This window comes from Phyllopteryx taeniolatus, chromosome 12, assembly GCF_024500385.1.
Source record: "Phyllopteryx taeniolatus isolate TA_2022b chromosome 12, UOR_Ptae_1.2, whole genome shotgun sequence".
Taxonomy (NCBI): domain Eukaryota; kingdom Metazoa; phylum Chordata; class Actinopteri; order Syngnathiformes; family Syngnathidae; genus Phyllopteryx; species Phyllopteryx taeniolatus.
Window position 1 is genome coordinate 24,486,213 of NC_084513.1, and position 25,945 is coordinate 24,512,157.

A 25,945-nucleotide genomic window follows, 5' to 3' on the forward strand; every position below is an offset into this window, starting at 1 on the left:
TCACAGAACTACTCCCATACCCGAGTTTTTGCTTCAGCGACCATCAAAGCTGCATTCCGCTTGGCCAGCCGGTACCCATCAGCTGCCTCTGTTGTCCCACAGGCCAAAAAGGCCCGATAGAACTCCATCTTCAGCTTTACTGCATAACCTCACCGTTGGTGTCACCAACGGGTTCGGGGATTGCCGCCACGACAGGCACCGACCACCTTACGGTCACAGCTCCAGTCGGCCGCATCAGCAATGGAGGCGCGGAACAAGGTACACTCTGACTCCCCCGCCTCCCTCGGAACATGAGCAAAGTTCTGTCGGAGGTGGGAGTTGAAACTCCTTCTGACAGGGTATTCTGTCAGACAATACATTTGAGCCTGCCACGTCGGACCGGCATCTTCCCCCACCATCGGAGCCAATTCACCACCAGGTGGTGATCAGTTGACAGCTCCGCCCTCTCTTCACCCGAGTGTCCAAGACATGCGGCCGCAAGTCGAATGACCCGACCTCAAAGTCAATCATCGAACTGCGACCTAGGGTGTCCTGGTGCCAAGTGCATGTGTGGACACCCTTATGGTTTAACATGGTGTTTGTTATGGACAATCCGTGATGAACACAGAAGTTCAATAACAGAACACCGCTCGGGTTCTGATCGGGGGGGCCGTTCGTCCCAATCACGGCCTTCCAGGTCTCACTGTCATTGCCCACGTGAACATTGAAGTCCCCGAACAGAATGATGGAGTCCCGAGTGGGAGCACTCTCCAGCACCCCCTCCAAGGACTCCAAAAAGGGTGGGTACTCTGAACTGCTGTTTGTTGCATAGGCGCAAACAACAGTCAGGACCAGTCCCCCCACACGAAGGCGGAGGGAGGCTACCCTCTCGTCCACCGGGGTGAACCCCAACGAGTGGAAGAGAGTCCAACCCCTCTCGAGAGGACTGGTACCAGAGCCCAAGCTGTGTGTGGAGGAGAGTCCGACTATATCTAGTCGGAACTTCTCGACCTCACACACCAGCTTGGGCACCTTCCCTGCCAGAGAGGTGACATTCCACGTCCCTTCTGTAGCCGGGGATCGGATCGCCAAGGTCCCTGCCTTCGGCCACTGATCTGCTCGCACTGCACTGGACCCCTATGGCTCCTCCCACAGGTGGTGAGCCCATGGGAAGGAATTATTATTTGATTTGATTATTTATTTATTTATTTTTAAATACGACTGATGACTGAACTTAAACATAACAGGACACCCTTAATACCAAACTCGATCAAATGACTGGCTTCAGGACCAAAACTATTCAACATCGCACAAACTCAGAACTTGTCGTGGCCAAGTCAAAGTCTGGACTTAAATCACACTGAGATGCTACTGTATATGACCTTAAATGGGCAGTTCATGCTCAAAAACCCTCCAATATGAGTGAGTTAAAACATTTCTGCACAAATGAATGAGCCAAAAATCTTCCACACCCATGCAGAAAACTAATCACCAATTATAGCAAACAGATTGATTTCAGTTGTTGCTGCCAATATAAGGTTCAAGGGGCAATTAATAGTTTTTTTTGTTTAACCTTTAATAAAGTCAAAAACCAATTTTTTTTTTTTTTTTACATATTTGATATTAAAAATGGCTTGTTGATCTGAAACATGAAAGTTTGATAAAATCGGGAAAGGGGCAAACACCCCCCCCCCCCCCCCCCCAAACACACACACACACACACACAATAATAAAAATGGACACAGAGACTTGGTTGTACCGATATATGGAGGCTTTGTCCACGTCCATTGGCGTCTGTGGTTCTGTGAGTGTCGGGCTGGGCGCCTCCGCTAACATCCCCTCAAACTTCTCTTCTGAATCCCTCTCTATCTTGGCTACACCTTGCATCTGCTAAAAATAAATACAGCACAACCATTTACAACACTGCAAAAAGACAGCAACAGAGTGGTACAGACACTGACAGACGATGTGGAAAAAAACGTTGCGATACAGCATCATGAACATGTGAAGAACCAAGGGACCAAGGGGAACCAGAGGGCAAAGTCACAAACAGAGCCTTACTTCACTATGGAATTTAGGAATATTCAGGGTGACACAATCTGGATTCCCCTTCAAAAAACATTTGGCTTTGACATAAAAAAGATGAATATTGGACAAGAGATCAACAGTTCAGCTTTTATTTTCAGTTATTTAAATGTACATCTGATAACAATGTAGTCATGAATTGTTGAGCTATGGCTTAAAACTCTTTCACCGAAATGTCCTGATTTTGTCAGCGGGGCTAAAAATGATCCTTGTTAGATCAAGAGGTTTGGGCATATACTTTCTAGCATGAGGCTCTCCCTCACTATATAAACACCAAGCGCCCTTATTCCATGCAGTGGCCATTCCACGGAATTGCCAATTCCTCCTTCCTTTTAACCTGAACCCATTTGACCAGTATATCATATAGCCATTATGCTCGCTCAGAGGCTGCTTCTCTGCAGTCCGTGAGACAGTGTGCAATCTCCATCGATGGAAATTCTTTTGCCACTTACAGCCATGAAAGACAGCACTTATTTGATTGACTGGGGAGGCGGGATTTTGAGAGCCTCATGTCCAGCTTGTTAACGAATTTACAAGACATTTATTTTTGTTCTTTTTTTTGGGGGGGTTGGGGGGTTGACTTTAAAAGTTACATATTGTTGATGTTGATTTAAAAGGAGAATATGGAAATGTTGTACTTTATACCACAGGTGTCAAACACAGATCCGGCCCATCACATCATTTTATGAGACCCGCAAAAGTAAATCATGTGTGTTGACTTCATGTCGCTTGCTAAAATACAATAATTGCATAATCACTACCATCCCTTCCTCGGCACGGATGGGCTCGGCAATCGTGTGTGTGGCTACCCGCCTGTTGCTTCTACTTTGGTTGATGTTTTTACTGTTTTTGACCCTTGGCACTACACAGATCAAGTCTGCTGGTGTATGATCGCCGATTTTTATTGAATCTTCGATACATTGTCGGAGATTTGGGTCCGTTCAAGCACGGTGGAGAGAAAACATCGCCTCCGCTTCTGGCAGGGTCTCCGTCGTCACGGTCAGCTGGTGATGCTGAAATGGTGATTGAAGTGCTCTTCGTCTATCTTGTCCTGTCCTTCCCTCACAGGGTGTTCCACTACAGCCCCATACAACACTCATATCTCATGTTTAATTGTTGTAGATATGTAATGGTTTACTTCTCTCATCCTGTTTTGTGTTCGGTTCTCTCTCTCCTCGAGAAACTTTGTTCTGTTCGACTGATCGACTCTGATTCTCAATAAACATCAATTATAATAATAAGAAACCACAGCGGCAGCTTAAAAACTCCACTGTGACACGGCATAAAAGGGATACAGATCCTCCATTCTGCTTGACCGAACAGTCAAACAGGACAAGGAAAACAAACAAACAAAGAAAAAAACACTCTTCGTCCAGTTTCTGGACTTGAAATGAATTTAGTCAACCATGGCACTTCCTGAATCCTGTCCATTCCTGCCTGGTACCAGTCAAGGCTTGCCCGCAGAGCTCCGCCAGCCTCGCTGCCCGTGCCCCCCCGCAACTTCTTCGACGAGGGGTTGAACTCCAGCATGTGAGAGTGCTTCCTCGAGCAAGCCGATCCGCTGAGGGCCCCAACTCCCGTGATCATGTTGATGAACGCCCGATCACTCGCAAGCAAAACTTTTATCCTGAGGGATTTCTTTGTATCCTATGGCCTGGATTGCCTCTGTTTGACAGAGACTTGGATTGGTGCTGGTGAGTGCAGTACTTTGCTTCAAATGTTACCCCCTGATTGCTCCTTTTTTAACTCCCTGAGAACTTTGGGCCACGGAGGGGGAACGAGGACTGTTTTTAAAACGGTTTTAAATGTAAACAGTGCACTGTCCAATCATCATTCTCCAGCTTTGAAGCAAATTTATTGAAGGTGGGTCACTCTGTCCCTGTGCACAGTCATTTCCAAATACAATAAGGACTTTTACATGAGTTTTCTAATTTCCTTGCTGAAATCATGCCTAAGTATGATGTTCATGATGATGATCATGTCCATTTCATTGGGGATTTTAATATTCATATGTATGCTATCCTGAAAAAAACATTGCAGGACTTTTTTAACCCTTATACAACCCCAATTCCAATGAAGTTGGGACGTTGTGTTAAACAAATGAAAACAGAATACAACGATTTGCAAATCATGTACAACCTATATTTAATTGAATACACGACAAAGACATTTAATGTTCAAACTGATAAACTTTATTGTTTTTAGCAAATAATCATTAACTTAGAATCTTATGGCCGCAACACGTTCCAAAAAAGCTGAGACCGGTGGCAAAAAAGACTGAGAAAGTTGAGGAATGCTCATCAAACACCTGTCTGGAACATCCCACAGGTGAACAGGCTCATTGGGAACAGGTGGGTGCCATGATTGAGTATAAAAGGAACTTCCCTGAATTGCTCAGTCATTCACAAGCAAAAATGGGGCGAGGTTCACCTCTTTGTGAACAAGTGCGTGAGAAAATAGTCGAACAGTTAAAGGACAATGTTCCTCAACGTACAATTGCAAGGAATTGAGGGATTTCATCATCTACGGTCCATATCATCATCAAAAGGTTCAGAAAATCTGGAGAAATCACTGCATGTCAGCGGCAAGGCCGAAAACCGACATTGAATGCCGCTGACATTCGATCCCTACGGCGGCACTGTGTCAAAAACTGACATCAATGTGTAAAGGATATCACCACACGGGCTCAGGAACACTTCAGAAAACCAATGTCAGTAAATACAGCTCGGCGTGACATCCGTAAGTGCAACTTGAAACTCTACTATGCAAAGCAAAAGTCATTTATCAACAACACCCAGAAACGCTCTGGGCCCGAGCTCATCTAAGATGGACTGATGCAAAGTGGAAAAGTGTTCTGTGGTCCGACGAGTCCACATTTCAAATTGTTTTTGGAATTTGTGGACGTCGTGTCCTCCAGGCCAAAGAGGAAAAGAACCATCCGGACTGTTATGGACACAAAGTTCAAAAGCCAGCATCTGTGATGATATGGTACTGTTAGTGCCCATGGCATGGGTAACTTACACATCTGTGAAGGCACCATTAATGCTGAAAGGTACATACAGGTTTTGGAAAAAGATATGCTGCCATCCAAGCAACGTCTTTTTCATGGACGCCCCTGCTTATTTCAGCAAGACAATGCCAAACCACATTCTGCACGTGTTACAACAGGGTGGCTTCATCGTAAAAGAGTGCGGGTACTAGACTGGCCTGCCTGCAGTCCAGACCTGTCTCCCATTGAAAATGTGTTCCCATTATGAAGCGTAAAATACGACAACGGAGACCCCGGACTGTTGAACAGCTGAAGCTGTACATCGAGCAAGAATGGGAAAGAATTCCACCTACAAAGCTTCAACAATTAGTGTCCTCAGTTCCCAAACGTTTATTGAATGTTGTTAAAAGAAAAGTTGGTAAACACAGTGGTAAACATGACCCTATCCCAGCTTTTTTGGAACATGTTGCAGCCATAAAATTCTAAGTTAATGATTATTTGATAAAAACAATAAAGTTGATCAGTTTGAACATTACATATCTTGTCTTTGTAGTGTGTTCAATTAAATATAGGTCAAACATGATTTACAAATCATTGTATTCTGTTTTTATTTATGTTTAACACAACATCACAACTTAATTGAAATTGGGGTTGTAATTTAGTGCAGTATATGACTGGTCCGACACATGAACAAGGACATACACTAAACCGTGTCCTCGCTTATGGTCTTCCTGTGTCAAATTTGAAAGTTTTGGATGTGATTTCTGATCATATGACTGTACTGTTCAAAATCACATTCTCCTGTGCCGCAGTTAAATCTGCCGCTCCTGAGCGGAGCCATCAAATTTTTAACCCTCTCACTGCTGTTTGTTTCTCTCAGCCTTTTGACCAGCTTTGTGTCCCCTCTACAGACACAGAGGAACTAAGCTCCTGGTTTCAGTCATGCTGCCGAACCGTACAGGACTCTGCAGCCCTATTAAAAACTCTGCAGTCCAAAATTATACCCGAACCTTGGTTTAATGATAGAACTCGCACGGCTAAACTGGAGTGCCGCAAAGTTGAACGCAAGTGGAGAAAGGACAAAAATGAACAATGTTATGGAGGACTTCCAATCAGGTTTTAAGATGCTGCATAGCACTGATTAAGCCTTTTAAAGTTTTTAATGACATCCTTCTGGCTAATAACTCGGGGATTATGTTTGTTTTGTGATGCTGGACCCGGCTGCAGCATTTGATACTGTGAACCACTATCTTTCTGGCTCGTTTGCAGCACCTGGTGGGCATTAGTGGTAGTGCTCTTGAGTGGTTTCGATTCTATCTGAAAGGCAGAACTTTGTATACAAGCCTTGGTTGCTCGGCGTACCACACTGCCCCACTGTCCTTTGGGGTTCCCCAAGGTTCTACGCCCCTGCTGTTTTCTTTATATTTCCGACAACTGGGTTCCATCCTGAGAAAGCATGGGATTTTTTTCATTGTTATGCAGATGACAATCAGATCTATGTCTCGCTAAAGAAAAAGGATGCCTTTTACTTAAAGCCCCTTTTGTTCTTTCTTGAGGACATTCAAGCCTGGATGGCATTTAACTTTTTGCATTTTAACTAAAAGAAAACAGAAGTTATTGTGTTTTTGTCCCAGTGGCCCTAGTAAATCCGCCCGTCGACTTGGGCCACTTTAAAAAGCCAAGTCTCGAACTGGAGTTTTAATCTGGACAGTGATTTTAAACTGGAAAGGCAAATTGGTGCGGTTGTCAAGGCCAGCTTTTTTCATCTTAGGCCGCTGGCTAAAGGAAAGACGTCTTTCACAACAGCACTTTGAAACAGTAATTCATGCCTTCGTTACGTCTCGGCTGGATTACTGCAATGCACTGTATTTTGGAGTCAGGCAGTCTTGCCTCAGACGACTCCAGTTGGCTCAGAACACTGCTGTTCGACTCCTAACCAGAGCACTTAGGAGGGAGTACTTAGCCCCAATTCTGACCTCCCTTCACTGGCTTCCTGTGCATTTTAGAGTCCATTCGGAGATTGTTTAATTTGCTTTTGAATCTTTAAATGGTCTCGCCCCACCTTATCTCTCTGACCTGCTGCACCCCGACAGTCCTGATGTTGCCTCAGGTCAGCCGAGCAGATGCTCCTTGCGGTGCCACGGACTAAATGGAGGCTCAGAGGGGATAGAACTTTTTCCGTTGCCGGTCCATCTCTGTGGAAGAACCTCACTCTAAATTTTTTAAATTTGTCTTAAAACCCATTTTTATTCTTTGGCTTTCTTTCTCAGCATGAGACTCTGCACTGTTTAGGTGTTTTCTATTGTTTTTAACGGTGCTATTTGTTGTTTTAATTTGCCCTATGTTTAACTGTTTTTACATGTTTTATTTTAATTGTAGAGGGCGACACGGTGAGGCTGGTTTGCACATCTGGCTCACAGTTCTGAGGGCCTGGGGTCAAATCCGGCCTCGCCTGTGTGGAGTGTGCATGTTCTCCCCATGTCTGCATGGGTTTTCTCCGGGTACTCCGGTGCCATCCAACATCCCAAAAACATGCTTGGTAGGTTGATTGAAGACACTAAATTGCTCATAGGTGTGAATGTGACTGACTGTTTATATGTGCCCTGCGATTGGCTGGCAACCAGTTCAGGGTGTACCCCGCCTCTCACCCAAAGTTAGCTGGGATAGGCTCCAGCACGCCTGTGAACCTAGTGAGGACAATTGTACAGCACTTTGTGGGCAGTCTCATTCAAAAATGAATTTTTTTCCTCAAAATTCGACACACAATACCCAATCATGAAAAAATGAAAACAACAATTTTGGGGGGCAAAAAAAAAAAAAAAAGACGACATGTACATAAGTACAGCCTTTGCTCAGTACTTTGTTAATGCACCTTTGGCAGTACTTTCAGTAAAGGCAGTTAAGTATTTTGAATATGATGACACAAACTTGGCACACCTATCTTTGGGCACTTTTGCCCATTCCTCTTTGCAGCACCTCTCAAACTCCATCAGGTTGGATGGGGAGCATCAGTACACAGCCATTTTCAGATCTGATGTTCAATCGGAAGTCTGGGCTCGGACTGGGCCACACAACGACATTCACAGAGTTGTCCTGAACTCACTCCTTTGTCATCTTTTTTTTAACCTGTCCTGTTCAGCTGCATGGACTTGCAGAATGGTGCATCTGTATGCCTGCCTGTCTGTTGTTGTTAATGGTCCCAGCACAAGCAATTAAACCCGTTAGCGTGACCATCGAACTTATTAGTGAATGAACACCATATCACATGCATGTTAGACAACTGGTGTACAGAGTTGCTGAGCCAGCACATTGAGGAAGGGGGGGGGCCAAGCCGGCGAGCCCGTCCAGCGGGGGGGACCCGACCAAGGGGGACGCCACCACTCGCCAGGACGGTCCCCAGCCCAACCGAAGTATCCCGACCAGTCCCTAAGAGGGGCACGGGCATCAGACCACCGCCCCCCCACGCCCAATACCACCCCACCCAGCGCGCCCCACAGCCCCCACCACACCCATATTGACAGAAAAAAAACAGAATTGACATTTTTGCAGATTTATTAAAGAAAAACTGAAATATCACACAGCCATAAATAAGTATTCAGACCCTTTGCTCAGTATTTAGTAGAAGCACCCTTTTGAGCTAATACAGCCAGGAGTCCGTAACATAACAAATTGTGAAAAAAAGTGAAGCACTGAATACTTTCTGGATGCAATGCAAAGTGCTCTATAAATAAAGTTGAGTTAAAATGGATCCCTTTTAATACTGCTGAACTACTACATTTTTTTGTTAGCAATCCCCCTTTTAAAATAAACTAAATAATAGTTCAACAATTTTTTCGTGACTTCTGATTTTAAAACTAGCTTTCCATCAATTTGTTGTGTTTATGTAATAATAATAATAATAATAATAATAATAGGTGACCATATACAGTGGGGGGGGAAAGTATTTAGTCAGCCACCAATTTTGTAGGTTCTCCCACTTAAAAAGATGAGGTATACCTCACCTCTGAGAGACAAAATGAGAAGGGGAAAAAAAGCCAGAAAATCAAGTCTGCTTTTTAAAGAATTTATTAGCAAATTATGGTCGAAATTAAGTACTTGGTCAAGTACAAAGAAGCAAGATTTCTGGCTCTCACAGACCTGTAACTTCTTCTTTAAGGGGCTCCTCTGTCCTCCACTCGTTACCTTTATTAATGGCACCTGTTTGAACTCATCGGTATAAAAAGACACCTGTCCACAACCTCAAACAATCACACTCCAAACTCCACTATGGCCAAGACCAAAGAGCTGTCAAGGGACACCAGAAACAAAATTGTAGACCTGCACCAGTCTGGGACGACTGAATCTGCAATAGCTAAGCAACTTGGTGTGAAGAAATGGAAACTGTGGGAGCAATTATTAGAAAATGGAAGACATACAAGACCACTGATAATCTCCCTCGATCTCGGGCTCCACGCAAGATCTCGCCCCGTGGAGTCAAAATGATCACAAGAACCGTGAGCAAAAATCCCAGAACCACACTGGGGGACCTCGTGAATGACCTGCAGAGAGCTGGGACCAAAGTAACAAAGGCTAACATCAGTAACACACTACGCCGCCAGGGACTCAAATCCTGCAGTGCCAGACTTGTCCCCCTGCTTAAGCCAGTACATGTCCAGGCCCGTCGGAAGTTTGCTAGAGAGCATTTGGATGATCCAGAAGAGGATTGGGAGAATGTCATATGGTCAGATGAAACCAAAACAGAACTTTTTTGGTAAAAACTCAACTTGTCGTGTTTGGAGGAGAAAGAATGCGGAGTTGCATCCAAAGAACACCATACCTACTGTGAAGCTTGGGGGTGGAAACATCATGCTTTGGGGCTGTTTTTCTGCAAAGGGACCAGGACAACTGATCCGTGTTAAGGAATGAATGAATGGGGCCATGTATCGTGAGATTTTGAGTGAAAACCTCCTTCCATCCAACGATCCCAAACACACCACCCGGGCAACGAAGGAGTGGCTTTGTAAGAAGCATTTCAAGGTCCCGGAGTGGCCTAGCCAGTCTCTAGGTCTCAACCGCATAGAAAATCTTAGGAGGGAGTTGAAAGTCTGTGTTGCCCAGCGACAGTCCCAAAACATCACTGCTCTAGGGGAGATCTGCATGGAGGAATGGGCCAAAATACCAGCAAGAGTGTGTGAAAAGATAACAGAAAATGTTTGACCTCTGTCATTGCCAACAAAGGGTATTTAACAAATTAATAAGATGAACTTTTGTTATTGACCAAATACTTATTTTTCACCATAATTTGCTAATAAATTCTTTAAAAATCAGACTGATTTTCTGGATTTTTTTTCATTTTGTCCATTATAGGGGAGGTATACCTATGATGAAAATGACAGGCCTCTCTCATCTTTTTAAGTGGGAGAACTTGCACAATTGGTGGCTGACTAAATACTTTTTTGCCCCACTGTATGACCTCACAGTAGGGATGTTCGATACCACTGTTTTTTTTAGACCAGTACAAGTATTCACTCGAGTATTCACCGATACCGAGTAAATTGTATTGATACCACTAGTACTTTTGATACAGAAAATTTCAATTAACACAATGACAGATGATTACTGATGTATATCATGATTCACCAATGTGTCAAACCGCAGTGGAGCAGCAACTATTGGCGAGATGGACTTACTCAATGTTCGATGTTATGGGGTCAGTTAAAATTCATATTTGCATTGTTTATATGTAATGTAATACGTGCACGTAACGTCTAGCAACTTTTCAACCATAGTTTAGCAAAAAATTTGGTTTTTATGACCCATATTGAGCTCTCCCCGAACATACCCGAAGCTCAAGACACCGGGGTGTGGTTACCATCCACCGCAAGGGCTACCAGAAGTGACGTTGCAATTGACAAACACCGCGCGCTACACTCGATACGCTAAATGGCGAGCAACGTGTTGGAATATGAGGAGGAGAATGAGGAGGATTTCGACGCACAGGAGCACCCAACTGAACTTGACATCGTCAAACCGTACATGTTTGAGGCGATCAGGAGGTCGGAACAGTGACGACGACGAGCAGCCAAGTAGCAGCTGTACAACCGAAAAAGAGAGTGGCCACTGGCTCAATGTGACGGTATATCCAACCTGACAGAACTGGAGAGGATCTGCAAGGAGGAATGGCAGATACCCAAATCCAGGTGTGAAAAACTTGTTGAATCATTCTCAAAAAGACAGTATTAGCTCAAAAGGCTGCTTCTACTAAATGCTGAGCAAAGGCTCTGAATACTTATGGCTGTGTGATATTTCAGTTTTTCCTTTTAATAAATCTGCAAAAATGTCAACAATTCCGTTTTTTTCTGTCAATATGGGGTGCTGTGTGTACATTAATGTGGAAAAATTGAAATGATTTTAGCAAATGGGTGCAATATAAAAAAAAAAGAGTGCAAAATTTAAGGGGGTCTGAAAATTTGCCGTACCCACTGTATACAAACATGCTAACACCAAAGGCATGAAAAACTAATTTTGTTCACGCAGAAAAACATTTACACCATTGATGTACAAATTTAAGATTGAAATTAAATTTGCCCAATTTCCTTGCTTTTTTGTTCTGGCCTCCAACTTGAGCCAGGCCCATCTCCACCTGCACCTGATGCCAGCTTCAAGCTGTGACACATGAATAGCATCCTCCTCTTTAAGCTCTCTCATTCTGGAAAAGAATTGACTAAAATCAGTCCGTTTCACTTTATTTTTCACTATTAACAACTTCAAAGGCTAATCCCAAATGCATCCTCCAGGAAAATATTAAGTACAGTATTTTTCTGTTTTTATTAGCCATTTCTGAATTTGAAGTTAGTTCATTCTGTGTTGTGACAATGCCAAACATCGCTCCCTCGCTTAATACATTTAACATTAACATCCGTAAACTAATTAGATCATTGTGGGCGCCTTTCCCAATTAATACAAGCTGTACTAGCGGATCACCTCTTGTCGCCGATGTTACGTGTGCTTCGCACACAACCGGGCGACAAACCGCAGCACCTCAATGCGAAAATACAAAAGACCAGTGCAACAAATACGACACTGGCTGATCTGATGAGCAAAAATATTGCTTCAACGTAAAAGTAGCAAGAGGATGTCTGCTCCAGAGGTGGCTAGAATACCCAACCATTGTACTCTAGAAAGAGTACTGTTACTCGACAATAATGTGACAAGTAAAAAGTAGTCCTCCAAAAAATTACTTGAGTAAGAGTAAAAAGTACACAGTGAAATAATTACTCTGAGTAAATAGCACAAACAAAAAATAAAATAAAATAAACAACAAAACCATTTGCCATTGACTGCACGGTGTTTGCTCAAGTTATATGTGGGCTGAAATCGCCACATTTGGGTAGACAGTGCCAGACAAATACGACAATACGTGAAAGCTGTTGTTTTGGTTCGTCTAATGTATAAGCAAGAGTAGCGCGCCGTTGCCTTCGCGACTTTCCCAAAATGGCCGCCACATAGGCACGACAATCAGCCGGGCTGGCTTATCTAGTTAAATACCTGTGCCCGGGAAACGCAATAGAATACGTTTTGTAAGGTCATGAGACGATCTTGTGTCATTTGATTGGTGAACAAGACTTAAAGGTCACTAGCGCTTAAATTAGAAAGAGCGCCCAATGCGGAAGTCGCAGTCTCGCGCACAAAATAGTTAAGCAATAATTGATAAAAGTAGCGAGTGGCATTTTGATCATTGTAACGGAGTAATAGAAGCGTTACTTCTTAGCAGTAGAAGCGGTTAAAGTGTTTTTTCTGCTCTCGTCAACTCTTGTGACCTATCCGGCGGCAGCGGACCCAGTTTTAGGAAAAACTAATCGGATCTACACAATTCACGTAAATGGCCTATTTTGAGTTCAAAATGGCGAATTTCACAGAAAGGCGACTGGTTTGCATGCATGATAGGAACGCGGAAGCGTTTGGGAATCACAGAAACTCAGGCAAAAAGGAGTAGGCCACGTAAACTGAACCACCAAAAGAAAAGATCAGACTCAATTCTTTCACCAGAGAAAAAGTTTGTCTCTAGCTTATACCGTTCTTTAGTAATCAGCAGTCAAATATAGGCTAGTTTCAGCCAACATTGTTTCTGAAGGAAAAAAAAAAACTGAGAAAAGAGCCTTTTTGTGAAAGAAGACAGATCTAGCAGACGCCAAACATCTGGACACACTGAACACAGAGAAAGAACTTTTAACATAAAAATCGTTTATTTACAAGTATAACTATGTACAGAATTTACATTAGACAAAAATGCATGGACAAATGGGGCTCCCACACCTGCACTTTCTTCCTCCTCATTCTCCTCCTTTACCATTTGCTCAATATTCCAGGTTTTTATTACCTTGCACATCAAATCTAGCAAGGTTTTACCCAAATCTGGATTTTATTCCTTGGTGGGGGTCAATGGGATCTTGTGTGGTTGCCATTGTCCTTGAAACCAGTCCCTACTTCTGCTCGAAGCACAACCTGTGCAGTTTAGAAATATAACTATTACTATAAAAATACATTGTTGAAATTGCTGTAGTGGGACGTGGCGGAAAAAGAAAACGCTTTCAATTACCTTTTTTGTTAGCACTGCATACTGGAATGGGAGTTGAACGTCTGCTGGATGCATAACCTGTAAGTTTATAAAAATACATAGTTACTTCAGAATACTTTTTTATAGATGCGTTTTGCAAGGGTTAAGAAAACAAAAACATTACTTTTCGTCGCAATCCTATAAGACGTTCGACTCGCGGGTGTTCCATTACTGCAAGATGGATGAGCTGAAAATGGAAACTTTAAATCAGTACTGGCAACAGATTTTGCATTGTAACGTTGGAGTAGTGGGACTAAATTATGTTTATGCAACAAGGATGGCAGGAGAGTGTTTGAACGCTAAACGTAGCTAACGCTAGCTGCAAACGAGTTACCTTCGTCTCAATTATCATCCGGAGGAAGATCGTGATGAAGCTCGGCTGCTTCAAGGGGATCCAGAGGGAGTTCACTCATCTGACGATTCGGGATCACAATTACTCAAATCCTGGTCGGCAGACGATCAGCTGGCAAGCGACTGGGAGCATCTCGCCCTATGGCCCGGCATTTTCGGCGATACCTTTGCTAAAAAGGGATCAGCTCGGAGCGGCATCCTTTATTCCCCCGCATGATCTAAGGCGTCATTCCTGTCGGTCGCAGGAATATTTTTCTTGCCTTGGTGCAATAACTTTCTAGTAGAGAAAGCTTTTTTTTTTTTTTTTTAAAGATTATTTTCATTTTGTCTTTTCTGTTTTCCGCCATTATGCTTGGCTCTTATTGTCTCCTCCGCCCCACCTCCTCCTCCTCCTTTCTCTGAGGGAGGTACGTTCACCTCAAGGCATTGTTGCCCTCTACAGGGTGCCAGTCCTTATTGCAGTAATCCAGAGGCTTGATGATTACACATAAACTGCACAAGACCCTCCCGCACCCATCCCCTGTTACAAAATGACATTGACGTCTTTGCACCTGAATGAGAGAGCACGCACTGTATCATTTCCAAGGAAAAGGCTCACTAGGCAAAAACTCTTCACCTGAACTTCAGTGTGGTGAATGACTGTTAAAGTAATCTACCTCATCAAAGCACATGTGCTTAACTCCCGTCTGTTTGAGCAGCTGTGAGGAGATGGATGCCTTCTTTTACGCACATAAATTAGATGGCTATCTAGAGGAAGATCACTGGCCAGAGCATTTGAGCGACAAGAGCTGCTGCAAAGATTTCTGTCAGGAAAAAAACCTCCACTGGCAGCTCATTTCAGTGACAAGGAAGGGCTCACCTGGTTCGCCAACCTCAGCGACACATTCAATATGCTCAATGAACTAAATGTGTCACTTCAGGGGAAAATGACAACAGTGTTCAAGTTGGCAGATAGAGTAGGTGCATTCAAAGCCAAATTGTAGAGCCAGCGAGTGGACAGAGAGCCATATGACATGATGATTTTGGAAGACAGCGCACCTGCGCCAGCCTTCTCTCAGCTGGTGCGCGATCACGTTCGCTTTTGCAAGAGTTTGAGCGCTATTTCCCCAACTTCAAAATACCCATGAACTGCAAATGAACGGATCTGCGACCAGTTTGTTAACAAACCGGGCAAATCGAGCATGTCTGTGCAACAAGAGGATCGGCTGCTGGAGATCGCAAATGACGGTGACCTTAAAAATATGTTGTTCTGGATGAAAGTCAAGCCAGAATTATCCTGAAATTCCCACAAGAGCACTGAAAACCCTGCAACCACATCCAACAGCCTATATTGGTGAAGCGGGCTTTTCTGCAATGACAGTAACGAAGACAAAATTACGGAGCAGACTGGACATAAGGAACACACTGCAGGTGTCATTGTCTCCCACCACTCCGAGATGGGGCCATCTCGTTCCAGGGGAACATGCCCAGGGCTCACACTGATTCTGCATTATGGTCAGTTGCATTTTTCATGCATTTACATTCGTTTTTAAGACGGGGTCATTTATTTTTGCTGTGTGTGTGTGTATTATGTGTGTGTATATTATGTGTGTGTGTGTGCGCACAGTGGCTGAAATATTTAATATGGCAATTTTTCTCACTAAATATACTTCCAAAGTAAAGGATATATTTATCAATCTAAAAACACCATACAACAGTGAAGTTCGCAAATAGAACTGGTTAACTTTAACACTAAATGTGAAGTTTACCAGTACCATTTGTTGAAAAGCAGCCCCACACCATCATGTACCCACCTCCACCTCCCACTGTTTGGTATGGTGTTTTTAGGGTGACGTGCAATGCCATTTTTCTCCTCCAAACACGGTATGCATTATGGCATCCAAGTAGTTCAATTTTGCTCTCATCCGCACAGACCTTTTTCTCCCAGTATTTAACTGGCTTGTCCAAATGTTATTCAGCAAACTTTAAACGAGCTTTGACATGCTAACCCCCCCCCCCCCCCGATTATTCTTTGCACTCAGTCCTCTATTAGAAATCTTGCGAGGAGCACTTGATCGAGGCAAATTTATGGTGGAATGCAAATACAGCAATGAACTATTTGCTTAATATTCAAACATGCATGCAAGGTGCCACCCACGTGCGCTTGGGAGTACTGCAACCCAGAATGGTTGTTTTTAACTGAAGATTAATTGTCCGTTTTGATATTTCACTAACTCTTGCAGAAATATTCCAAATGTATGCCTTAATGTCTGTGTCAGTGTGTCAACTTCACAGGTGCAGCTGCAAGCCTGAGAACTGTTTGTCCTTATTTGAAGCTCCAACTAGCATGAAATGTGATTGAACCATAAACAGTTGTTTTGCCAAAACTAAAATTTAAACAATCATTCTATATGCTTGATCTAGGAGTAAAGCGTATAAAGCTGGGATTATTTTATATCCCGATAATGATTTTTACACCACTTTTATGGCAAAACTTGTACAGGGCGTGGTCATGTCCGGTTTCCTCCATCCCTTAGACACGCCCCCTGAGTATTTAACCTCTGACTCCCGCCTCCTCTTTCTTGTCTAGCCCTCTTTCTGGTGCTCTCCGCCGCGCCCCCCCTTCCTTTTCTTTTGTCCTCCAGCGCCTCCGGTGTTACCATCTGCGCAAACGCCCACCCCAATTTCGCCGGCGGCGTTTTCGAACGAGGAAGCCGGCCATGCAGCTTCGATCGCTTTCCGATCGGTTGGCTGAGCCTCAGCAAGCAACTACCTGCATCAGGTACTGGTCACGCACACACGCTGCTGAGGGCAGGAGCTTGGTCCGCCACCAGTTCAATCGGCAGGAAAGTTACAGGCGCACCCCGAGGGGACAATGTTTCTTGTTCCACCTCCTTTGTTATTGTTTTATTGCTCTCTCTCGTCCGGACTGAACGCATTAAACGCTCACGTTTTCAACTTTAGTCCAGCAACACTGTTCTATTTCCCTTTTTGAACGCCTATTTCTCCTTTCTTCGACCATCATTTGTATTTTCTTCCTGTACTTAGCCTCTTTGTGTTTCCCTATAGATCCCTCATAGATTTCATTAAATATTCTATAAAATTCCACTCTTTGTGGTGTTTTCTGTGTTGTGTTTTGAGTTTAATAAGGAAGCCTCTGTCATCTAGAAATCTTACTTCATAAAATGCAGCAACCTTTAGATTGTGAGACTTGTTTGTCGTCGCTTTTCCCAAGTTTTATACATATAAAAAGTGATGTGGTGCCCTTTACAAGACAAAATAGCTTGAGTAATAACGTTACGCGTCAAATCACGCTATGTTTTGCAACAATTAGTTTGCGGTGGTCTTGAGACAGCTCTCAGAGTGTCTTGACTCACACCTTGGCAAGAAGACCTTTTCATAGGCCATCAATTAGGACTATCCATCCATCCAAACCCCCCCTTTTCTGAGCCGCTTCTCCTCACTAGGGTCGCGGGCGTGCTGGAGCCTATCGCAGCTATCATCGGGCAGGAGGAGGGGTACACCCTGAACTGGTTGCCAGCCAATCGCAGACTATCGCAATTAGGACTAAACCAGCTTTGCACGCCTTTTTGCAGCTCCCTTTATTCAAGTGTTCAATACTTTTTCCTGTCATTTCACATTTTTACACACAACTTAATTTGTTTGTTGTTTGTTTGTTCAACTTTCTTTGTATGTATGAATTACTTTGAGTTGTTCCCAACAGAACTTGCGCAATTGGTGGCTGACTAAATACCTTTTTGCCCCACTGTGGCACAGGGTGGAGTGACATCATATGGATTAGGAATGGGATGTCACTTAAGTCACTTATATGTGAGTCAAGGCAGATGAGCGCATACTTTTGGCAACATAGTGTAGAATTAAAAATAGCATTTCTTCTCTGAATACCTGAAATGTAGTTCTTAAAATAAGTCAACTATATAACTTTCTACTGCATCATATCACACAATTGTAGCAAATAAAAACAGCAGGTTTACATCTGTGAACATGTTTCCCTTGTCATTTTTGGCAGATGAAATGAAACATGTTTAGTGTCAGAAAGGTTTGTGTATGGAATCAACTTCGGTCTTGCTCACCCACCTGTTGCTTTCCCTTGGAGTATTTGTCAATGGAAACCGAATGGGCTGCCATCATGTTCAATGCAGATGCTGCATACACTGAGGCATTATAAATTGCACCAACAGGTAGCCTAAAGAAAAAACAATGTACATTTATTTACAGAAACCTGTTAATGACCATGTCATTGTGGAGTAAAATGTATTCAGTATAATAAGTTTAAATGTCATCATTCCTTGTAAACCAAATTCATATGACTAAAGGATGATTGCTGATTACTTTTAGTAAAATTTATGATTCATTTATGATACCATTAAACCCTGAGGACAAACTGTGACACACATAACATATAAATTAAGGAGACAATAGCCAATATTCTCTGGTATTGATGTGTGTGGTGAACAGTTGAATGCAGGGCTGGATTGGCACTCAGGCGTACCGTCTGCCCAGTGGGCCGATGCTGTAAAAATCTCTCTCTATTCAACTTCTTTTTCCTCAGAGAACGGCCCCTATTGTAGAGGGCTGGCCCATTGTCCCACAGTTATTATTAAGAGTAAACCAAACCAATCAGATCTTAGTACAAAAGCACAGAGAGAGGTTGTAGAGTCAATGTTGCGGCGATGTTGAGATCTACTACTAAAGCATTGTTCTTTGGCTTCATATGTGGAAGCCGCGAAAGTCAACTTAACATTCTTTGGTCAGTGCTACTTCGACAGTTAAATGAACAGCAGGTGAGTCACTAAGCAAAACAATAACTTAAGGTGCACAAAATGATGCACAACAAGTACAGTGGGTACGGAAAGTATTCAGACCCCCTTAAATTTTCACTTTTTATATTGCGGCCATTTGCTAAAATCATTTGTTCATGTTTTCCTCAATGTACACACAGTACCCCATATTCACAGAAAAAAACGGAATAGTTTAGATTTTTGCACCGTTATTAAAAAAGAAAAACTGAAATATCACACAGCCATAAGTATTCAGACCCTTTGCTGTGACACTCATATTGAACTCGGGTGCTGTCCATTTCTTCTGATCATCCTTGAAATGGTTCTACACCTTCATTGGAGTTCAGCTGTGTTGGATTATACTGATTGGACTTGATTAGGAAAGCCACACACCTGTCTATATAAGCCCTTACAGCTCAGTGCATGTCAGAGCAAATGAGAATCATGAGGTCAAAGGAACTGCCTGAAGAGCTCAGACAGAATTGTGGCAAGGCACAGATCTGGCCAAGGTTGCTGCACTTAGGGTTCCTAAGCACACAGTGGCCTCCATAATCCTTAAATGGAAGACGTTTGGGACGACCAGAACCCTTCCGAGAGCTGGCCATCCGGCCAAACTGAGCAATCAGGGGAGAAGAGCCTTGGTGAGAGAGGTCAAGATGAACCCAAAGCTCACTGTGGCTGAGCCCCAGAGATGCAGTAGGGAGATGAGAGAAAGTTCTAGAAAGTCAACCATCACTGCAGCCCTCACCCAGTCTGGGCCCTATGGCAGAGTGGCCCGACGGAAGCCTCTCCTCAGTACAAGACATGTGAAAGCCCGCATGGAGTCTGCTAAAGAAAGAAAGAAAAAAAAGACACCTGAAGGACTCCAAGATGGTGAGAAATAAGATTCTCTGTTCTGATGAGACCGAGATATAACTTTTTGGCCTTAATTCCAAGGAATACCAATACAGTCCCAACAGTGAAGCATGGTGGTGGCAGCATCATGCTGTGGGGTGTTTTTCAGCTGCAAGGACAGGACGACTGGTTGCAATCGAAGGAAAGATGAATGCGGCCAAGTACAGGGATATCCTGGACAAAACCCTTCTCCAGAGTTAACCTTTCCTGCTACGGTCACCTGATCGTGGTCGGGAGACGCAGGGGTTAACTCCCTTCTGCGCTGTGTGGCGGCAACAATGAAGGCACGAAGCACCAATGTGCTGCTTTAATGGCTTTATTAGCTCCTCTGCACATTCAACGTCAACGGGTCCTCTGCTAATCGCTACTCTTCCCGGTCGCCGTCACTACACCTGCCACTGTACACACTCGCACCTGCGCACACTCCTTCCTCCTCCGCAGTCCCGTCTCACTCACACATCGACGCACACGCCCACACACACACACATTTCGACTTCAACGGTGAAATCCGATTTACGCGGAAATTCGTGTTACATCGCCAGCGTAGGAACGGAACTCGTTCGTAAATCGAGGACTTCCTGTAACAGAGTGGCTTCAGAACAACTCCGTGACCGTTCTTGAATGGCCCAGCCAAAGCCCTGACGTAAACCCGACTGAGCATCTCTGAGAGACCTAAAAATGGCTGTCCACCAACATTCACCATCCAACCTGACAGAACTGGAGAGGATCTGCAAGGAGGAATGGCAGAGGATCCCCAAATCCAAGTGTGAAAAACGTGCTGCATCATTCCCAAAAAGACTCATGGCTGTATTAGCTCAAAAGGGTCCTTCTACTAAATACTGAGCAAAGGCTCTGAATACTTATTTATGGCTGTGTGATATTTCAGTTTTTCTTTTTTTAATACATCTGCAAAAATTTCAACAATTCCGTTTTTTTCTGTCAATATGGGGTGCTGTGTGTACATTAATGAGGAGGGAAAATTTACTTCAATGATTTCAGCAAATGTTCAAAATGTAAGGGGGTCTGGAAACTTTCCGTACCCACTGTAAGTTGGACACACACAACTACTATGACTCTAAAAGGAAACACAAACAATAACCAATACTAACAATACACAGCTACAACCAGGGGCGTCGCAAGGCCTATTTTGCCTGAAGCCCCCCCCTAAATACTTCACAAGCACCCCCAAAATTATTTGGTAGAATGTGTTTATGGCTGAGTTTTATTGTCATAGCCCCCCTAAAACATAATCTTCTGCCACCCAAAAGTAGATTGTTGTTTCCTAAAAAGGCCGCCCCACCCCCACTGGTCGATGAAAATTAAGCATTTGTTACAGTATATGAGCAAACAAACCGGCAGTACAATACCACTTTTCACGTTTGGAAATTTGTCTTCGACCCCCTCTTGACAATTAGCTTTTTGGGGGGGAATCACAAAACCTCTATTAACAACACACCCCAGCGACAATTACATTTTGAGGCCAAAAATATTTTTATCAGCACCCCCCATCAACTCTTTTTTTTTAATTTTTTTGATGACAATGAAACGTTAAAACCTAGCAACGCCCCGGGCTACAACTATGCAGTCAAGCCTGAAATTATTCATACCCCTGGCAAATTGTTGTTTTATTCAATCAGAATGTTTTTCTTCTAGTTTGGGGGGAAAACAACAGGAATCTCCAAGAATATATGATGTACAAGAGGCTTCATTTTGAGAAAAAAATATATTGCAGCTTTTATTTACATCTGGCAGCGCAGTGGGCGACTGGTTAGCACATTCACCCGGGGAGGACCCGGGTTCAAATCCAGCCTTGCCTGTGTGGAGTTTGCATGCTCTCCCCATGCCTGCTGGGGGTTTCTCCGGGTACTCCGGTTTCCTCGCACATCCCAAAAACATCCACGGTAGGTTAATTGAAGATTCTAAATTGTCCATTGGTATGAATGGGAGTGCGAATGGTTTGTTTATATGTGCCCTGCAATTGGCTGACGACCAGTTCAGGATGTTCCCCTGCCTTTCGCCCGCAGTTAGCTCGGATAGGCTCCGAGCTAACTGCTTAAAAGGACAAATAACAAATGCTTAAAAGGACAAATAAGAAGATTTCTGGTCACCTGTTTTCAAGGAGAAACAATAATTGAATTGTTTGGCCACATTGAAGTATCCTTTATTTGGCGTATTTTAAAAGTTAAAAATATATTTAAAAAAGGCACGCCTTCAACGCTCAGAACACCATGACCACTGTCACACATGGTGGTGGGAACCTAATACACTTTGAGGGTGTTTTCAGCCAATAGACTAGGGAACCTAATCACAGAAAATGGCACCATGAAAAAAGAGCAATACATCAAGATTCTCAACAACATCATCGGCAGTCTGCAGGGAAACTTGACCTTGCGCACCAGTGGACATTCCAGCACAACAACAACCCAAAATACACTGCAAAAGTCATGAAGAAAGGGTTAGCAGACAAAAACATTGTTTTGCAGTGGCCCAGCCAGAACCCTGACTTGAACCCTATTGCGAATCTGTGGAGGGGTGTAAAGATCAGGGTGATGGCAAGGACCTCCTCCAACCTGAAAGTGTTGGAGCTCATCGCTAAAGATGAAAGGGCAAAAATATCAGTGAAAACATACAAAAAGCTCATCAGCAATTATAGGAAACTCTTGATTGCTGTAATAGCAGATAAAGGCTTTTCTGTTGATTTTAAGAGAAGGTTAGGACTAATTTCGGACATGCCACTTTTTGTTCAAATGTATATAAAAGCTGATGAATAATTGTTTTCCACAAAGAGGACTCTTGTACATCGTTTTATTATCATCTGGGAGATGCTCATGTTATTTCCAGACCAGAAAAAAACCAGGTTAAATAAAAGTAACTAAAAGTAAATAAGTCAAAATTTGCCGGGGGTATGGATAATTTCAGGCGTGACTCAAAACAAATGTCGCTTGGCACGTTGGGATGCCCACCATTTATAATGATGCCCAGTATTATGGACTGACATGGGGACATTAACAACTGCATCGATGCAGTGGCAGACCATAATCAGAAAATAATTACATTGCTTGTTGATTCTCAGCCCACGAAATGAACATTTTGTGATATGTCTGTCTAAGCCCAACGTCAATGACAATGTAACAATTTTGGGTGGATTGTGTGAATGTGAGTGCAAATGGTTGTTTGTTCGCATGTGCCCTGCGATTGGCTGGCAACCGGTTCAGGGTGTACCCCGCCTCCTGCCCGATGACAGCTGGGACAGGCTCCAGTACGCCCGCGACCCTAGTGAGGAGAAGCGGCCCGGAAAATGGATGGATGGTCATGCCTGGAGAATGGCCGCAGGAATTACATGTTAAAGAGACAACCGTGTGTTTGGAAATGCCAAAAGTAGCGGAACCCATTTTCACCTTCACAAATTGAAGTCGCACGCGGTGAAAAGCCTGTCGCACAAAAAAAAAAAAAAAAAGGATTTTTTAGAAAAGGATTTCCGGAAGTATTCTGTAGTGGACAGCGCCATATATCAACTCGAGAGCGAAAATATCAGACAGATTGGCGTAGCCGCTTTACACAAAAGGAAATACCGTTATTGTAATACTAATAAAGTAATAATAATCAAACGTAATATCACAGCTAGCGATGTGGTCACTGTAGAAAGATCCACTTTTTAAACAAGTGTGTGTAGTTTATTTTTTTTCATATTTTGTTTTAACCTTATCATGAGTTCATAAAGCGGAACTGTTCTAAAGCCAATACAAATGCATGTTGTCACTTTTTAAAAAGGAGCCAGCATCTTCTGACCTAAATAAACAGAATTTAGTTGCTCTATCAGGTAAATTCTGGAAATATGTATTAGAGATTTCAATAATATATATGTGAGATTTCAATACGGCACGGTGACCGACTGGTTAGCACAACTGCCTCACAGTTCTGGGGACCGGGATTCGAATCCCGGCCCCGCCTGTGTGGAGTTTGCATGTTCTCCCCGTGCCTGCGTGGGTTTTCTCCGGGCACTCCGGTTTCCTCCCACATCCCAAAAACATGCGTGATAGGTTGATTGAGGACTCTAAATTGCCCGTAGGTGTGAATGTGAGTGCGAATGGTTGTTTGTTTTTACGTGCCCTGCGATGGGCTGGCGACCGGTTCAGGGTGTACCCCGCTTCCCGCCCACAATAGCTGGGATAGGCTCCAGCAGCCCGCGACCCTAGTTAGGATAAGCTGTAAAGAAAATGGATGGATGGCTGAATGGATGGATTTTGTGACCTGGATGACTAAGAATCTACGCAGACAAAGAAAAAACACAATTTTTAGCAAGAACATTGGTATGTTTTATTGATATTGTGACAGCAAGCTAAACATGACGTACACATCATCATTATGCTTGAATTAGAATACTGTAGCGTACGTACCTAAGGGGGGTAAAACGCTGTGTTGAGTCAATTTACTTCTTTGCTGTCCACAACAGTTATTTGATTTTTTTAAAGACTTTTTCCATCAACTGTTCTAATAAGCCTAAAGGCAAACACGTGTATATGATGTTATCACTTGATTATAAACAGGCCAACATCCAACTCCAGCCGTTTCTTTTCAGGTATCTTGGTTGGTGCCTTGCATGACTGACCAAATGTTTTCGAAAACAAAAATGTAACTTTAAGATACTGAAGAGAAAATGAAATAAAATGGAACATCAAGCATTAAAAGGGATAGTCCCATGTTATAGTGTCAGAATGGTTAAGATTGTTTTGTAGTTGTTTTTTTATGAAGTTTTCAATTTACCACTGTATAAATGGTAATGTCTCCCTTTCCTCCTCCTAGTCAAGCCAGGCTGCTGTGGTAGCAGTAACACAGACAGAAATGACATATTGACATATTCATTACTACATAACATATATATACACTAGACTTGACACCGATCTGATCGGTATCGGCCGACAATTAGGATTTTATGCTGATTTTTTGCAGATCATGTGATTCTGTTGGCTTCATCAAGCCGTGACCTCCAACTCTCACTGGAGCGGTTCACAGCAGAGCGTGAAGCGGCTGGGATGAGAATCGGCACCTCCAAATCTGAGACCGTGGTCCTCAGTCGGAAAAAGGGCGGCGTGCCCTCTCCGGGTCGGGGATGAGATCCTGCCCCAAGTGGAGGAGTTCAAGTATCTTGGGGTCTTGATCACAAGTGAGGGAAGAATGGAACGGGAGATCGACAGGTGGATCGGTGCAGCGTCCGCAGTGATGCGGACTTTGTATCGATCCGTTGTGGTAAAGAAGGAGCTAAGCCGAAAGGCGAAGCTCTCGATTTACCGGTCGATCTACGTTCCTACCCTCACCTATGGTCACGAGCTGTGGGTCGTGACCGAAAGAACAAGATCCCAGATGCGAGCGGCCGAAATGAGTTTCCTCCGCAGGGTGTCCGGGCTCCCCCTTAGAGATAGAGTGAGAAGCTCGGTCATCCGGGAGGATCTCAGAGTAGAGCGGCTGCTCCGCCACATCGAGAGGAGCCAGATGAGGTGGCTGCGGCATCTGATTCGGATGCCTCCCGGACACCTCCCCGGAGAGGAGTTCCGGGTACATCCCACCGGGAGGAGACCCCGGGGACGACCCAGGACACGCTGGAGAGACTATGTCTCTCGGCTGGCCTGGGAAGGCCTCGGGATCCCCCCGGAAGAGCTGGATGAAGTGGCTGGGGAGAGGGAAGTCTGGGCATCCTTGCTAAAGCTACTGCCCCCGCGACCCACCTCAGATAAGCGGCAGAAAATGGATGGATGGCTGGATCCTGATCGGCTTTAATGTCATAATTCGCCGATCCGATCAATGATGTCATTGATTGGCTCCGCAAAAGACATTTACTCCGCGTTGGCATCGTGTACAGTATATTTGAATCCATAAGCTAGGTTATCTTTAGCCATGTCGCGTGTCCTTTGACGTAGTACTGTAAATATCTGACCAACAATAAAGTTATGTAAAAAAATAAAATAAAATAAAAAACCATGTCAGCGGTGTGGGAAAGACAACACGTCTGAGACAGTCAACAGTAATGCGTGGATCAGACTACAAGACAAATTTAGTCTTTCACAATTGCACTAGGTCAGACTACTGCAATAAAATCTTGTGTTCCGATACCACCACATCCCATCTTTTAGGATCACTGGGCTTTATCTTGTCAACTCAAATGTGACCGGATACACTCGTTACCACGACGACGACGACGACAACAATGGATTGCGCCGTGTGTATTTCTAAGAACAAAATGGGTGGTTACCGGTGCTCCGGAGAGAACTTTAA

General features: G+C 43.7%; 1 protein-coding gene across 12 annotated transcripts in view; it reads right to left on the bottom strand.

Annotated features, from left to right (window-relative positions):
- pknox1.1 (pbx/knotted 1 homeobox 1.1) overlaps positions 1-25,945 on the bottom strand; it is a 55,325-nt gene that overhangs the window by 27,592 nt on the left and 1,788 nt on the right. For 3 of the 12 annotated variants that reach the window (XM_061793350.1, XM_061793349.1, XM_061793348.1), the window contains exons 2-5: positions 18,078-18,186; positions 13,774-13,836; positions 13,632-13,688; positions 1,739-1,869 (exon numbers count right to left, since the gene is read on the bottom strand). In XM_061793350.1, coding sequence (XP_061649334.1) covers positions 1,739-1,869; positions 13,632-13,688; positions 13,774-13,836; positions 18,078-18,131 — 305 coding nt within the window. In that variant the 5' untranslated portion in view covers positions 18,132-18,186. Of the gene's footprint in view, positions 1-1,738; positions 1,870-13,631; positions 13,689-13,773; positions 13,837-13,983; positions 18,057-18,077; positions 18,187-25,945 lie in introns of those variants that run through there. The other 9 variants (XM_061793360.1, XM_061793353.1, XM_061793359.1 and 6 more) reach the window with 7 other exon arrangements.